Consider the following 17,586-nt stretch of genomic DNA (forward strand, 5'->3'; position numbering starts at 1 on the left):
ACTCTCCTGAGACGTGGCAGCTGGTTGGTCGAGGACAGTTCAGGAAAATATCAGATATGGACTGATAGAAATACAACTACATGTCATTTCTTTAAAAATTCTGTCAACCTTCATAATAATACATACTTAGGGAAAGGTGAAAGGAGCTTACTTCTGCTCGTGGAAAATCAAATTGACAATATATTCTTTGTATTATTTATTTATTTTTTTAAATTTGAATTTGTTTTATAACACTCGCAAACAAGATTTTTTTTTTGTTATATAAAAACTTGTATTATATAATAAAATCTATATATAAAATAATTTATAAGTAACTATATATATAATATGAACAAAGAGAAATAGTAAGAATCATAAATTGCAACAACAGTAATAAAAGAAAAACCAACGGGGAATTAAAAATGGATCAATTTACATTTTTTAATAAAAGACTGTATTCAACAATTATGAAATTAATATTGAAGATAAAAGAATTGAACATATATTTCTGATTTAAAAAAATAATAATAATGAAAACAACATCATATTAAAAAAACATTGACATAATAAATATGCCATAGAACATATAATATATATACAGATGTTTTACAGTTAAAAAAAATATGTATAATCAGGGAAATTCTCAAAAATTAAAATTAAAATTTAAAAAAATATGCGAGTCTAAATATTTAACATAAAATGTATTGAATTAAATAAAAATTAAATATACTATTTATAAAAAATAAAGAAATTAAAAAACAATTTATATCACACGAAAATAATAATTATAAAAAAACTCTCAAATGATTACAAATCTCTTATTTAGAGTGCGTTGTGTTCAGAAACTGAGACTTCATTTATTCACATAATTTTTTTGTACATTTTTTTTTTGTTTTACCAGAGCGAAATTCGTTTTTTTCGAAAAGAGATTTGTGCAACATTTTAATTTTCGAGCAACATGGACTGTAAAAAAAAACTCAATAATTCGTAAATTATTCAAGAGAAACAAAAGCTCAGCTTTTTTTTTGTTTTTCTCTAGATACACTAGCAATCCTTACTTTTCACGAATTTCACGATATTGAGCATCATTTTAGAGTTCTCGAGAAAAATTAATAATAAAAAAAATACGATCCTAAAAATAAAAAACTTCTATTTTCTTTTATTTAATTACACATTTATAAGGCACAATTAGGATGGATTAAATTGTTTCATATATTAAAAATAAGTATTTTTTACTTTTTATTACACCTATAATATTTTATCTCTTTTTTTCAAGAATACAAAAAAAAAAGTAGTTACAATTAAGTCCCTTCAACTTTGAAAATTAAGGTTTTTTTTATTTCTAAACTTTTTTATAAAATGGCACTTATTACAAAAAAAAAAAAAATCTGCGATAGTTTTTTTATTATTTATTTTGTTTTCTCAAATTTATTTCTTGGTATTTATCTAGTTTATTGTCTTATTATTACTATTATTTTTAATTATTGGACTTCCATTTCTATTTAACTTTTTTAAATAGAAAAAGAGAATTTCTAAAATACAAAATTAACATGTTAAATACATTATTACTGCATCGTACCACTCCTTAAATAAAACTAAGGATTACTATTTGTGGTTTGAGCAAGAAAGAAATTAAAAGTATTTAATTCATATTTTATGGCTCACTAATTCACTTAAAAAAAAGAAAATGGCATTAGATTATCTTCTTTTTATGGACAAAAAGATATAAGATAATCCACGTGAGCTTAAAATAAAAAAACGGAAACTTAAAATGTGGCACTCAATAAAGTCCATTAAAATATGAAATCAAAATATAAATTAAACAAACAAAAAAAAAAATAATAGCGTATTAAATTAATTAATTATGAAATTTTAATATTTTTTTAAGTTTGTTTTCTTTTCAGATGTCAGTTTTAAAATTATGAGAATGAATTTTCCTTGGAAATTGGGCGCCTTTTGAATTGCGCTGATTTGTGCATGTGCCAGGGCTACTTGGAATTTTGAAGTACTTAATTTTTCACGCTTTACAAAAATGTTTTGTCCTGTTGGATACAACAGCTAAATCGCTGGGTTTACAGGATAACATAGCGTATGTTTTTACTTTACTTCTGAAACAGGTTTAGAGATGATCTCAATATTAAGCTTAAACTGAATAGCTCCTTGTTCTAAGTCTTCTCTTTTTAAGATTTTGCTAAAAGGCTACAAAGGCAAGCTTTCTTTTTGGTAGCGGTTACTGGGGAACAGAACCCAGCTAACAACCTAGAATCTTAAATAGCAGTTGGTCAGATTTGAGCACTGTTTTTTGTTTTTAAATTAGGCCGTCATAAAAATAAAAAAATAAATTTTAAAACTGACAAAAAAAAAATAATGAAGATTTCCCATCATCGAGTAATACATTAAATTGCTGAAGAGTTACAGACAGAGAACTAGGAAAACCCAAATAATCGAAATCAAACATTTAAAAGAACATAAAAAATGTTGGTAAACAATAAAAGAGGTTATCTACACAAAATAGTGAAAACAAAACAAATAATCGTTATTTAAAATAAAAAATTAAGCTGATTTGGCTTAAATCTATAAACACAACGAAATATATATATCTATAGAAACATAATTTTCATTATTATTTATTATTATTATTGCTTTTTTTTAAAAAATAACATAAAATGATAAAAAATAAAGAACCTTATAATAAAGTATGAGTTAAGTAATTCTTGGCCTTTATTCTTATTTATTTATAATATAGGGCACTTGTTGGATTTCAACTTCTTATATATATATTTAATAATTATTTGAATATAACAATAATATTTTGCTCTATAAAAGTTGATTTTTTTTTTTTTGGACGGTTATTCAAAGATATTGCAAATATCCAAAACGTCAATCAAATATGAAATCATTATTTTTATCTCTTTGCAGAAAATATATTGATGTTTACAACTTTTTAAAATGAATTTTTTTTTCTTTTTTATTTTGCAATTAGAAAACAAACATACAGAAAAAATAATAATCTCAAACAAAAATCTGACCATATTGAGAGAAAATTAAAAAAAAGAAAAAAAGATACAGGTAGAATGCTAAGTAAAATTTTAAATTTTTGTAAAAATATATAATATTTATATATTTTCAATTAAAATAACAAAAGAACTTACATTTCCCCATTTCACAGCCACGTCAAACTGTTACCACCTTTGCTGGTAGGGTTTATCAGGGCTTGTACATCGTCCAATATGTCACTTGTAAACTCTTCGCCGAGCTAAAAGAGAGAGATAAAAAAATAAAATAATTAAGATGTAAAAATGTACTCATTCGATTCTTAAAGTAGGGAATTCAAAAATAAAAACATTGCTCACAAGGATGAGTCCACTTGATATTCGAGTTCATCCCTGAGGAAGGAAACTCAACTGATTTAGGACAAAAATCATTACCAGGCTAGAACTACTTAAGAATTCCATCTGTAAGAACAAATCTAGCAACCACCGTAAGGAGAAAAGCCATTGTTCCTCAACAGTCTAATCTACTTAAGATCATAAACCTAAATTCCTCACACCTATTCCGTCACAGAATGGATGGATGTATTCTCCTCGTCTCATTAACTCTACTTCTATAGGGATTGGGCAAGAGCCCTAATATCTAGAAGTGTTTCCTTAAACCACAATGCCAGTGAAGGAACCAACCAGGGGTTTGAAAAGTCCGTGAAAAACCCGACACTCAGGGCAGTACCTCACTGCTCTATAACTGGAAACCCGCCTTACTACACGACAACATAACAGACTGGAAGTAAGGCTTCCGATTGGCCAGCTTGTACACTTCTTTGTTGTTCGAAATCCCCATATGACCCGGCAGGTAGGCCAGAAGAGTGTTTTTTTATGAATTCTGGGCCTTCAATGTAATAAAAAATTTTTTTTTACCAGATAGTTGCAAATACGATCATATGAAACACAGCAAAGAATATCGTGACATTTCTTCATTCTTGATGAGACCAAACACTTGTTTCACATTGCAAACGTTTCACAGTACCAGACGGTGGCAAATCCAAAATATCCCCGATTGGAATGGCGGGAGATGCTACTAACATAGCACGGAGCCCAAAGGATAATGAACAGAGTTAATAAATATTATATACATAATAATTCCAATTATCATTATCATTCCAATAATTTTTCGTATTGTCAATAGTTTTGCTAGTAAATTTATTATAATCGAAACGTCCAGCACCAGCTAAGGTTATAATAACCTTCTAACAATTGCCATTATTTAATTGTGGGCATGTCGCGTTTGTGACTGTATGTGAGAAAGTTTGGGAACATTGGTCAAATTTTAAATCCTAATATAGAAGACAATATTTACAAACACATGTTAGAAGTTGTGTTTATATTTTTCTATAATAAAAAAAATGATGCGACAAATACTAAAACGGAACGTTCATATCTACTAGGAAACATTTAACCGTTGGATAAGCCATTATTTTTACAGTCAAACACCTTGCCATTTAAATTTGATGCAGTTTCAATGTAAGTAACACTTAAAAATTCAGCTAAAAGATTTTATTATATTTAGTAGCATCTGGCTAGCCTGAATCCTCATTCCCGTTCAATAGAAATTTAATTTTTCTTTCACTAATACACATCAAGCAACGTCAAGAAATTATAAACCATGTATTGTTTGAAATAACTTTTTTTTTTTATAGAAAATAGAGATGACACTCCTGATTTAAACAATGTAGAAACATTCACAAGACATCCTCTTCGTTTATTCTCAAAGTTTGCTTTTTATCTCCGAATTGTAACTGAAGTGTTTGACTTCATTTATGAGATTCACTACCATAAAAAGTTTTTTGAAAGTAGCCTGACATCTTAGGACCACTCCTTCTTAAAATCTGTTTAGAAAATTCCAACCTTCATCACCACAGAGGAGCACAAGCATAGACCTACTTATACAGTTCGCTTCAAGGCTTGACTCGTTCACCAATCAGGGCGCTAATCATTCGGTAGAAAACGCTATTCTTTATTCTATTCTATACTTCCTCGGCGATATTTCCATCGCATTTTATACAAACCACAAACGCAGTTACCTCAAATTTTTTCTCCTCTTTGTATACGTACATTACACCTGTAACTACATATGTTTTGTCAAAGTTTCCATCAAAATTAGTCAAGAGGCTTTGAAAGTTTTGTTCAGGGAATGCGCTCTAACTGAGCTACATAATTTATGCAGTAAAAGATTAGTTAGTAAATGGTTTTTATAATGGTCCTTAAAATGAGATGAAATGCCTATAAAGTCCAAGAAAGCCAAAGAAGTAAATCCCAAGTAATCTTTAAGTCAAATTAACTTGTCCAATGAGAAAAGGAAAGTTTATATCCTAAGTTTCCTTTTTACTTTAAAAGACCAAAAAGTAGAACCTATAAAATACATACCTGCAAGGAAGGTACGAGGTCATCTGTAGAGTCAATATTGTCACTTAATGATGTAATCTCGTGGGAATCTAATCCGGTCATTTCGCTGGCCGTACCTCCATCTGTAACCACAAAGATAAGTTTATAAGCATTTGAATAGCTTCAATAGATTAAAAAGAATGTGGTTGACATTTATTCAAATAATTACTAAATTCACGAACTCCTGCATCTTAACTGTAATTGTAAGCTACAAATAAGTTAAAAGTGAAGTAATTTTTAGTTTTTTAAACAGTTCTTATTTACATGATGGACGTCTCGGGCGAAGAGCGGATAGTGAACAATCTTTTACACGCGGTAAAAACATGAATTTCTTTTGTTAAGTAACAAAAGTGAAGATCAAGAACGTGATTCAAACCCCAGCACAACCAATGCGCCTTCAAATGCTAAGAATTTACAATTAGATGAAACTTTGTTTCTCAAACTCTTCCTTCTTATTATCCAGCTCTTACTCCTAAAACTGGTTTCATTTAAAAATAAGAGAAAATAAAAATGAAATGTTTTTCCAGAAGTTCTGCAGAGACTGGTGAACGCGATTAAGTAGACCAGAATGGAGTCTAACTCAAATATTTCGCTGCATGGAACTGACAAATATACCAGCAAGACTTTTTTCCATAGGAGGCCTTACATTTGAAATTTCGCCTTTTTGGCTGTTTATTGAACATCGATCTAAAGTAGTCCAACTTAGCCTCAGGTACGCCTTTTAACTCTCTGAGCAAAATTAATTTTTTTTGCAGAATCGATAATTCGATAATTTATGAGGTTTTTTTTTGAAGACTTATCTTAGAATGATTGGTTTAAGGCTTACGAATTGTATGGAAATATGTTTTCAAAAACGCATGCTGGAGAAATTTCCATATTTACTGAACGCCCCTGAAGTAACGGTAATGTTTTAAAGTCGAAGGCCTGTGATCCACGAAATAAGATAATTTAAGTTCAATTCATATATTTCTTATTTCACAATAGTTTAATAGTATATTTAAATTAAGAAAAATCTCTTACCAGAAACTGAAGCGTCCATATCCATCGATGTCAGAAAATCATCTGGCGTCTGAGGCAGCGAATATGAATTTCCTAAACCAAGACCACTATCTGCTGATTCTTGTCTAGAATGGTCCGTAACACCTGGCAAGAATGGATCTAGACCAGTTGTGGCAGGTGCATCGCGTAACATCAGTTCTTGCTGCAATAAACATAATTAGTTATTATCATTTTATAATAATTTGTTTCTTATATCCTATTTGATTATGTTGATATGATTGTTCGGTGATATGGATTGTTTGGAATTCTGGAAGAGATGTTAGTTAAATAAAAATGGGAAAAACCTGTACTTTGTGGGAAGTTTTCCCTACTAGACCCCCAGAAGGCACAATAAACTGGTTTCAAGGACTATCACATTACCGAATCTTAAACTCAAATCCTAATCCTCAATTTTCGGGGGAGATTTTAAGTCGCTAGATTTAAGTAACTAGAGGAGGTTTACTGTGCCACCAAGGTACCGATACCGTTTTCCCCCTTAGTTCCATTTTCCAAGTGAATTTCTATAAGAAATTGTAGCAAACTCTAGTTATGTCTAGGATATTTTCTCTTCCAACCAGTAAGCAGGATTCTAAAACTTTCTGAATGAGGAATTGTAATCTTTCGGCTGAATAGAAGTCCACTCCTTGGCCAACCAATCGGTCTCCTTGTTCGCTCTTATGGCTTTGTCTCTTGATTCCCAGCTTAGCCTTACGGACTTAAATACAATATTTAAAACCTAAACCTCTTCCGCTTAAAACTCTTAAGATAGGCTTGACTGTCAAAGAAGATGACAGTTTCTTTTTACTGTAGTGCCCTTTATCTCACAGACCATGGTCTCTTTTGAAGCACTGCTGGGGAAGATTGAAGAAAATGAAACCATTGTCTCATAGATGAAAATATAATTCAAGAGAAGGTTTACTACAGTCATTTATTTCGAGGAATATTTGAATCATTATGGTCGATTTTTATTTTAGCCGGCATGGTTTCGAAAAACTAGCGCTTAAGGAATCGTTTAGATGATTAGGAAATTCGCAAAAGATTTAAATATTTGAACCAAAATAACTTCCGGGCTTAATATTAAGCGGCATTAGTGTTCAAAAAGCCAACATCATTAGTTTTAGACTTAAATTGTCGATTATTGAGTTTGAATGTGGAGGGAATGTTGTTTTGGACTAAAAACGGATATAGAGTATTAGAGTGGGACCAAAGCGAAATGTTGATTACACGGTATGTGTACGTTGCGTAGGTGAAAGAAATATAGCAGCATTAGAGGTTATTTTTGGACGTGCTGCTAGTAAGGTTTTAGTGTGTAGTCGATGAGGTTCAGTTTATTCTATAACATTTCTGTGTGCCGGTAAATATAGTGGGGGTCTGGACAACGCAGTTATAGAGGGCCGTGCGGGCATTCATAATTCAGTCTAGTCAAGTACCGACGCTTGAAACTAACCAGCAGTAGCTTTATTCTCACAGACGAACATGCTATCATTTACAGAAAACCAAATTAAGACACATAATTAAGGAGTAAAATGTTCTGCAAATGGCCAGAGGCAAATTCTTTGTATATTGGTGCCCAACAATTCGGGCTTTATCAGGGCTTCTGAAAATAGGAATTCTGAAAAATAGAATGGTGCCAAGGAGAAAATAACACTGTAATCAAAGATGATTAGGAAATATGATTTATGATTTAATTATTGCTGTTAAGTTTCTGGTTTATAGTTTCATTCATTAGACGCTCTAAAGAGTCTTATCTCCATTTATTATGTTTCTAAAATAATAAATAAAAAACAAATCGTCCGAGGAAGACCTGTGTTAGTCCCTTACTGCAAGCGGTTATTCCGAAGCGCTTACATCCCCAGTGTGGGGGCTTAAGGGACCAACTGTAAACTACTGATTCATAAAGTGCTGCAGATTGGAAAAATAGTGAATCACTAACGGATGTCAGCAACTTTGGAATCCGTGGGAATGCCTATAGTCTTGAGCTTTGAAGGGACACTCATTTAAGCCTGTCCCATTAAGAGTCGCTCCGTAGGTAATAGTAGATGGCAAGTAGAGAGATAAATGGAAAAACAAGGCCACGAAAAAAGTTGACAAGTTCTTTAAAACCCAATGCTCGACCCAGTAAAGGCTGCCTGCTTCAGGCTGTTAACGGGTCATAAGTTTCAGAAGTACCTTCGCCGTGTTAAGTGCAGATTTCCTGAACTTACCGCTTTGTAGCCCGACTAGATAGTAGAACATTTAGTTATCGGTTCTCCTCTCACTGACGATGCCAACATAACGCGAAAAATAAACAATAATTCAATCAGAAAGTATAGTGTGTCGCAGATAGCTAGGTAAAATGAGTCAGAAAATAACAAACATGCATGCTACGATGTATAAAGTCAATCCAACTAAGGCCTTAAAACACATTTTCTATGAAAATTATAATGTAGTTTACATTAGAATGAAAAGTCCATAACAAGTGAGATCCTTAACTACAAAATTGTAAATAGAATTCTAAGCCATCTTCAAGAAATGTTTCACAACTTTTAGCTACAGCAAATTTAATTACATCAACAGAAAAAAGATATGTTCAAATTTTGAAAAAATCTATAGTTATCAATTAATTAATTTTTTAATTCAATTTTACCGTTTTTTAGCTGTCAAATCATGTAAAACATTCGTAAATCCTTATACTCTTTTAACATTGAAATCAAGAACTAGATGTATGAAGTGCACTTATTTTCTAATCAAATAAATTTGGAGAGTGCAATAATGTGAACTTAAAAAACTAGGTTAAAAAATTATAATTATTTCTTTTTGTCACGTTTTTTTATTTTATTTTTGATATAAATATTAGAGATAAACTTAAAAGAAAATAAATAATTTTTCAATTCAACTATTATTTTCTAGCAAAAATGAAAATAATTTAGTGTCGCCAATTCAAAATTTGCGCCCCTTGCATTGTACGTATAAAATGAAACTTCAAATTTATGATTGCCAAACATTAATTATACACAAAATAAACATAAAGCTTAATTATATATTAATTTTTATTATCATTATTTTACTAATTAAAGAAAAATGTTTCTCTGAGGTGGTTAACATTATATTAACATATAACCTCCCTCAATCAGTCAGTAAGAGTAGTTGGTCATGTGAATGTTGTAAGGGCATTAAAAGTAAGTACAAAGTGTTGAACTAATCTCTATTGCGTGAAAAATCTGCAACCATTCAGTAAAATATGCTTGCTGAAACAGAGAAGATCAGCGATTTAATCGTAACCACATTTTCAGCTATCTCATTGATGCCAGCATATTACAATTTCTACCAAGTTGTTTGCCTCTGACACTAAAATATTTGATTTTCGAAAAAAGTGCAACTTTGTCAGTTCATTTAAATTTGTTTAGTATTAATGTTATTTAATGGTAAATAGGGTTGTTACCAGATCTACAAATTAAGTTTTTACTCTGATGAAATTAATAATAATACTGTTGCAATAATTAAGGTGAACTTTTTTTAATGCTGTTACAAAATGTTTTCTTTATATCCTTATTGGATCCATCCTTTTTCTTTTTTTTTATGGTATTGAATTTTCTATAACTTCTAATTAAAATAAAGAATTTCAAGATATCTCTTTCGATATAAAGCATTGCCAACGCGAAGACTTTCTTGTGAAATGAGTTTTTATGAGACTTTCAACAGATAAAAGTAATAAAAATCTTAAATAAGTTAATTTCATATCTGCACGTTCACAAATGTCCCAATCACTTAATAAGAGTGCATAAAATTTATAAATTTACAAAAATATAAGTTCCACTTTTTTCAGCAATCGAAAATCATAATCTGCTAATTACTATTGTTTAAATAGTGTTGAGATAATATGCATGTGTTTTCACACAAAGTGCAGAAAACATAATTTTCTTATTAAGAGTCCATTGTACAGATATTTCCAGAAAAATCTGGCATTAATGTTTATGTTTAATTGCAATACTTTTTCACAATAGTCCGAGAAAGTAACCAGCAAAATGAAAGTACAAGAAAAACCAGAAGGAAAACGAAAAACAAATTTGGTGAAATTAAGAACCAACACCATGGCTCTTTCGCGCTGGATATGCGCAAGTTCGGATATAAGTTCCACAAACTGGAGACAGGACATCACATCGTCATTATCAATCTGCAACCAACGTTCATTCAATTGTAACAGGTATTTCCCATTTATTAGTACTAACAAATACACTAATCAAACACTTCTCAGAACTCTTCCATTTTGAGTACAATACAAAAGTGGGTACTTTGAATCGCACTGAACACCCATTAGTTTCTTGGGCATTCACAAATAATTCTTATGTCAACACTCCATATTCATGCTTAAGGGAACCATCATCACATTCTATCACGTTAATGTTGTCGATTTAGACTTCCAGGGATCGATCTCGTCTTATGTGAAAAAAATGTCCAAAAAAACCTTTCATGGCTAATAAATCCTATCACATAATGTTTCATAATTTTATGTACCTATTCCCGCATTTTTAAATACTAAGTTTGCAGTAAAGTAAATAAACTGCTTGAACCAGATCATAACTTGTAACTTCCTCAGTATTTGTTTTGTTACTATTTTCAAGTGTTTACTACTCTGTAAGAACGAATTCCGTAAAATTGCGTATTGAAGAAATATTCATCTGAAAAAGTAGAAAATATTTTACTTTCAGAGCTAAAAAATGGTATGTTTTCCATTTAACTTGAATAATCACTTTTTCAATTTACTTACTGACCACAGAAAGCATCTGGTTTTGAGGTAAATTCTACATGGAATCATCTAATTCATCGAGAAGTTATTTATTCCAGGAGAATTCTTTAGTAACTTAGAACTTTACTACCACAAGTAAATAGAATGCAAGCAAAAATATCGTCAGAAATATCTAGCAATGTTTTTGTTTCAGATAATCCTCGAAAACCCAGTCAGACTAAAAAGCAAAAAACAGATGAACTTTACAGCACTGAACTTCTTTTCTTCTCTGAGGGCTCTCAGACAGTCCAGACTTATCTTCGTATACACCAATGAAAGCTGGAACTGGGTAAGATGGGAGTTGTTTTGATTCCAAAAGCTGAAGACGTGTTTCTAGATGTAATCCATCAGCCATTATGTGAAATTTAATGAACAGACGACCCATTTTAAAAGAAGTCATTACATCTTTAGAAGAATTTTTCTCAGACTCAGGTAATCTCAAAAAACATTGAATAAATCTAAACGTCTCCCCTCCTTTTTTTTTAGGAGGCAAGTGAAAATGGATGCAACAGTTTTCTGTAAGAAAAACTTGCTATTAGCCTGTATGGCCAGAGACTAGAATGGAAAGAGATCATTTTGGATAAGACGGTCGCGGGGAAGGATGTTTGGTCCAAACGTTTCTGTTAATAGACTCTTGCGTGGGTGTGTGTGTCAGCCAAACCCACGTCCCCTTCATCTGCTCATTCTCTTTTAGTTATTCCCTGTTTTAGTAAAACTTTAAGAGGGTTTTTCAAAACCTAGTTATAAGTAGAAAACCCTTAGTCTATGCTTAAGTGAAAGATAACCTATAAGAAAAGGAAAATTGCAATTTTAAACATTCAATTAGATTGAACAATTTTGAAAGTTATCAAATTTTTTAGACAAATTATATTTCAAAATCGAAGCATATTTAACGCAGTCGCGTTTACTTCAGTAATTTTGTTTGGGGAAGTGGAATACTGGCACTTCCACAGAATCGTAGTTTCTCTGCGGGTATTGCAGAGCCTATCAACATTAACGGCGACAGCTGTAAGATGGGTCTGCATAGGTAGTTGATTGCAACTATTTAATTAATAAAACCAATTAATCGAAAGGAAGGAAAAGAAAAACTGAGCAACGGTTAAAAACATAAAAAAGGCGGGAAATGAATAAGAAGAAAACTAGATTTGGCTAAGATGAGAAAGTTACTGAAGATCGAGGATCAACTATAAGTACTTTAAAAACTCTTAAGTTGAAATCTCACTTTATTTTAAACGGAATTAATTTCTTTTGCATTCAAATGAGACAGTAACATACATTACAAAAAAGAATGATCTCAAAAGAAGATACGGACCAATGAATTGAGACTTTAATGAATAGGTGAAAAGTCTCCATTTAACTCTATTAATTAAACCATTAGTAAAGTGAATACTTTCTAGATTATTAGCATAATATATGCTGAAATATAATTAGCGTTAGACTTCATTAGAATGCTATAATAATCACAGGCAACAGATGGCCTTATACTACAATTTAATAGCAAATGAATAAAGCAAAAAATCTAGTGTGAGAAATCAGGTTAATTTAAGGCAACTTAGCACTTGTTTAGGTAAGATATTTTCTGTAACTGGGAACTTTTATAAACCTTGAAGTTTGGTTAGGTACTAGGTAGATGTTCGGAAAAGCAAAACATTCTTAAGCAGTCGTGTATCCATTTGTTGTTTTCTGAAATTGTTCACCGTTCCACTGATGTAGCATAGTGCTACAGATGGTATTGATTTGATGGTTTTATCTTGTACCATTTTTGTTTCGAAGTCTAACAGTGTACCGAGGAGCTTCAACTATCATACTGTGCTACAGCAAGCTACTTCCTCTTATGAGGTATGAAGAAGTGCTAAGTAAATTAATTCGCAGTGATACCCGGGATAGATTTTTAACGCATCTTTCGACTCCTAGATGATTGTCTAGATAAAATGTGGAACCACTACTCACTGTACGACTAGAGTATGTAATAAAACTCCTTTAAAGGTGCAATACAATAAAACTGCCAACAATGCGTAATGATTAATAAAATTATTGATTTTTATTTCAACACTATTTTAACCGAAGAGATTGTGAAAAGATGTGTCACGTTCACGTTGCTAACAACATGTGAGATATTTTAGGCGGGATAGAAGCGGCAAACCAATCAAATATTCACTTTTAAGTGCCTTTATTTTATTTTTTCCCCCTTTTTCTACTTTACTAAGTTAAGTGTTTCGTGTCTAATGGTTGGCAAGAAAAGGAAATGAGCAACAGGTGGTTAAGTTGAACCTTGGGATTTCCCCGTGATACGATAATTGCTTTACATTGCCATTTCCCGCGCGGGTTTGTAACGCGTGCAGTCACATAGAAGAGAGTATCCTCTACGAATTGTTTTTTTTTTCCCATATTTTTATTAATTTTGAAAGAAATTAACAAGCAAATATTGGGCGCCTCGGTAGCCGAGCGGTTAGAGGGGAGACCTGCGAAGCTAATATAACATATATTGCGGTACTGGGTTCGATTCCCGGTGTCTAAGCCTTGGATTTTATTTAATGGTTAATAAAAGAAATTTATTGTATGTTTGCTAGTCGCCCCCGTCCACGACATCTAATTGAAAAAATAGGTAATTACTTTACTTTTTTTACAATTCGATTAGAATAATTAATGTTAACAAAGTTTCTTAAGTTAATGGAAAAGACAACGTTCAGCGCCACCATAAATTCAAGAGTGGCACTTAGTTGCCTCCAATGAACGACAGCCGCCTGCGATTTGCTCGTTTCCTAGGACGGCAATAACAGTTCGCGCGGTAGCAATACAATTTTTAGGGAAATCTTCATAATTTTTAGTTGATTTTATTTTTATTTTTAAGAAATCATGTTTTCTTAAGTTTAGTACGCCGGCATTAGTATCTGCTCCCAATCAGAGAACGTTGCGTTAAGATAACTGTCATGACAATTAAATCCAGGTATTCTTTTACACTCGCACGACTTTCTCTTTGTACTACGTCATCAAGGTTCGAACTCATTAATATTCTCCAAACTCGGAATATTTGCTTCATATTCCAATTCTTACCAACATTATAGTTTGTAAAACCGTACAATACAGTGAAATGTAACCTTACAGAAAGGTCTACACCAATACAAGTAACCAAGTTACCAATACGAAGTTTATAGAAAACCGTAAACAACCATTTTCGAAAAAGTGAAGAGGTAATTGCTCCGTTTGAGCAATTTTCTTCCTTATATAAAAATGAGGTTAAGAACCCTAAAACACCTAGGAAGAGAAGAGAAAACATCAACCAAATAACAACTTACTTGTCTCATAATTTCTTGCTGTCGTATTTTAAGTCGTTCTCTTTCCATTTGTAAAGATTGTAATCTTAGTTTCTGTTGAGTAGCCTGCAGAGTCTGCGATTGGGTGACCACTGGTTGCAGCCAGGACGGCAGAGCTCCCGTTGTTGAGGGGGCCCTCTGTAAGTGGACTGCTGCAAGAGAAAAAAAAAAAACAAAAAGAAATAAAAAAAGAGAGATTAATTTAAAAAAAAAATAATAATCAATCATTAGTTTCAAATTATTTAAAAAAATTAAAAATAAACAAAGCAATTCTTAACTAAAGCACAACTTAAAAAATTAGCTCTTAAAATTATAAGATTTATTTAAAATTAAAGACACTTTAATTATTTTTAATTATCAATCATTTAATGGCGCAATAAAAACTATATTATTAATAAATAAGTTTAGAAAAATATTTGTGTGTGTGTGCAAATTACTATTTTTTATTTTATTTATTTAAAATATAATCTAGAATGAAAGTTTCGCTACTGGATTAAGTTTATTAAAGTTTAAATTAAGTTTCTATGATAATAACTATTTTTATTGTTTTTAATTTTTTTTTTTTTACCTAATTAAATTATTACTAAGCACTGGCCTTTTGAAAGTTCTTTAACAGTTCTCTTGCTTGAGCATTGTAAATTTTTAACAAAACTTTGATTATCTATTTGTAATTAAACGTAAGATTATTTTTACTAATATCGAAAAAAATATTGTAATAAAAATGAACTTTAAAGCTTTATCAACTTATAAAAGTTTCCATTTAAGCAGAATTATACATAAAAGAAAATTAACTTTCGATTCTATTTTATAGATATAAGAACAGATCATAAAGTTGGACCACTTATCTTGAAATAGACACTACAGTTCTTATTATCTTTATACCGCGGTCTGGCCAAGAGGATTCATTTTCGACTAATAGTAGAAGTTTTCTTTCCAGGAGACGATAAGTGCACAACAAAGAGGTAAGCTCAAATAAACCAAGAACACTCAAATAACAGTTAAGGGAATTACAGAAGATCAACTCTATTTTCGAATTTTGGAGTCGATAACGCAATCAGAAGCTACGCGAAATTAGAAGCCAGGCTTCATTTTCTGCAATTTTAACTTAAGTAAGTAATTTTAGCTAGTTTAATAATCTTAAATGCAGCTTGATGTGACCAGCCATTTAGGGCTATATTATCATTAAGGGTAATTAAGGGATGAGATATTCTGAAGCTCTCCGATTAGGTGAAATTATCAAACATTACAGCAGCATACTTAACTAGTAATATTTGTTATTGTCAAATAAATCCCAAAGCTTAGAAACGAAAAAAGAAACAAAGAGCTTGTTTATTCATTGTAGGCCTAACAAAGGGAAGATTACCACCAAGGAAAAAGGGCTTTCTTAAGAAATCCGTACTTGCCAGAGATTCTTTTAATGGCAAGCACTGCCATAAATCTCCTTTATTCCGCGAATATATGCATTTCTTTGGTAATCGATTGCTAAGATTTGGGGACAGGAACACTATCGACCAGGAATAACTATAACTTCCCTCAATCCTTGGATTAATAACAAATACCCGATAGAAAAGCCGGATACACAATGTGTGCGCTTTTGGGGAAACTTCAGTTCCTTGGACTTTCTGACCACACCAAAGTCTTGTCTGGATAAAAGTGTGGTAGAAGTAGGAGACGGCGAGAAATTCCTGATTGAAAAATTATTGATTCTCCAACGTCTAACTTATTAATTTAAGTGGGACGGTTGAGTTGATAAAGAAAAAGAATTAAAGAGAAGAAGAATTCAGTTAAATTAGCAGGAGAAGCGAAACTATCTAGTGCTAGCACTCTATTCAAGATATCGCAAGTTCTAACCAGACTTTATGGAAATAGTGTGGCTATTGGCTATTTAGTCGACGAAATGCATTGTTAAGGTTTTTAAAAAGATGCAGATTCTGGGTATAAAGGCATTGGAACAGTAAGAGGTAATGTTTAATAGTGTAATGTTTTAAATTGGCGAGATTTTTGAAGAAATAGGTAAAAAGGAGTTGTTAATAACCGTCGGGTTAACTTATCTGAATAGATCGAACGTTAGTCAGTTTGACTGTTCCCATAATTCTAGCCTGAAGTTCAAATTGATTTGATTGTGGTACTGTAAATTAGTATTTAAATTTTCGTTGGTAATTTGGATCATCGTCCAAGTAGTCAGCTTATTCATTGCTTGTTTTGTGAGTCTTTTGATCCCAGGTTTGTCTATGAAGAGCCCAAGGTATAGCTCCAGGTCAATATCAGAAAGAGTATATATTACAGAAGTCCAAGAGCTCTAAGAAGGTTCCAAATTGAAAACATGCCCGATAATACAATAATTAGTTTTCTACTATTTGTAAAACTACAATGAAGAAGAATAAATTTATGAACAGGGGATTTAGATAAGAATTTAGCGTAATAGGTAACAAAATTGATAAAGTTTCCGTCTTATTGAGGTAATCGGTGAGCACTAGAAGGCTAACGGTTTACATTGTACTCTTTCATTGTTTCTTATGTAGCGGGGGGAGGGCAACAATTTCAGTAAATAGCAGAGCTCTTTACTCTTAATGTCGTCTTACAAGTATGAAGGCTAACATGTAGTTAGACATGAATGGGTGATTCGAAGAGGTGAGGATAACCAAGTCTGTGAATACTAATCAGGGGTAAATTGGCAGTATGCTAAGCAACGATCTTTAATTCCTTTGTACAGATTAACACTGGAGTACCATGATTTGTCCATAACTCTTTTTTTATTGTTTTTTCTAGAATTGAATCAAGGTTTCTTTATGGAATGAGTGATTTGATATGAAAACTGGAAATATTTGGAGATTATGTTGCACGGCTTACAGTTAGACAAGTTCTTCAAAGTTGAAGACAAGAAAAGAAAAAAGAAAAATAGGTTCCTTAGAAATGGTCCAGAAGAACATCCTGATTCCGGTAACTATTGCATCCACATTTAGGTTTAATTTTATACAAAGAGAAATGATCATTTTTTTTTTTTTTTTTTAAAATTATTTAAAATGAAAATAATTTAAAAATGAACTACTTTAAC

At 31.6% G+C, this 17,586-nt stretch overlaps 2 protein-coding genes across 13 annotated transcripts in view; one reads left to right on the plus strand and one right to left on the minus strand.

The window, feature by feature from the left end:
• Nucleotides 1–181: 181 nt before the first annotated feature.
• The window catches only part of yki (Transcriptional coactivator yki), a 63,570-nt gene continuing 46,165 nt past the window's right edge, over nucleotides 182–17,586 (minus strand). For 2 of the 4 annotated variants that reach the window (XM_074135760.1, XM_074135758.1), the window contains 4 exons: nucleotides 14,514–14,680; nucleotides 6,435–6,615; nucleotides 5,397–5,497; nucleotides 182–3,235 (listed from right to left, as the gene is read on the minus strand). In XM_074135760.1, coding sequence (XP_073991861.1) covers nucleotides 3,143–3,235; nucleotides 5,397–5,497; nucleotides 6,435–6,615; nucleotides 14,514–14,680 — 542 coding nt within the window. In that variant the 3' untranslated portion in view covers nucleotides 182–3,142. Of the gene's footprint in view, nucleotides 3,236–5,396; nucleotides 5,498–6,434; nucleotides 6,616–14,513; nucleotides 14,684–17,586 lie in introns of all 4 variants that reach the window. The other 2 variants (XM_074135759.1, XM_074135757.1) reach the window with 1 other exon arrangement.
• The window catches only part of ACOX1 (acyl-CoA oxidase 1), a 73,974-nt gene continuing 60,614 nt past the window's right edge, over nucleotides 4,227–17,586 (plus strand). For 7 of the 9 annotated variants that reach the window (XM_074135750.1, XM_074135749.1, XM_074135747.1 and 4 more), the window contains exons 1-6: nucleotides 4,227–4,493; nucleotides 5,942–6,126; nucleotides 10,436–10,635; nucleotides 11,372–11,649; nucleotides 15,469–15,640; nucleotides 17,301–17,471. The gene's annotated coding sequence lies outside the window, so the exon portion shown is untranslated. Of the gene's footprint in view, nucleotides 4,494–5,941; nucleotides 6,127–9,590; nucleotides 9,611–10,435; nucleotides 10,636–11,371; nucleotides 11,650–15,468; nucleotides 15,641–16,116; nucleotides 17,472–17,586 lie in introns of those variants that run through there. The other 2 variants (XM_074135751.1, XM_074135756.1) reach the window with 2 other exon arrangements.

The sequence above is a fragment of the Rhodnius prolixus genome, unplaced genomic scaffold, assembly GCF_049639745.1.
Source record: "Rhodnius prolixus isolate KJV_2025 unplaced genomic scaffold, Rpr scaffold_5, whole genome shotgun sequence".
NCBI classification, from domain to species: domain Eukaryota; kingdom Metazoa; phylum Arthropoda; class Insecta; order Hemiptera; family Reduviidae; genus Rhodnius; species Rhodnius prolixus.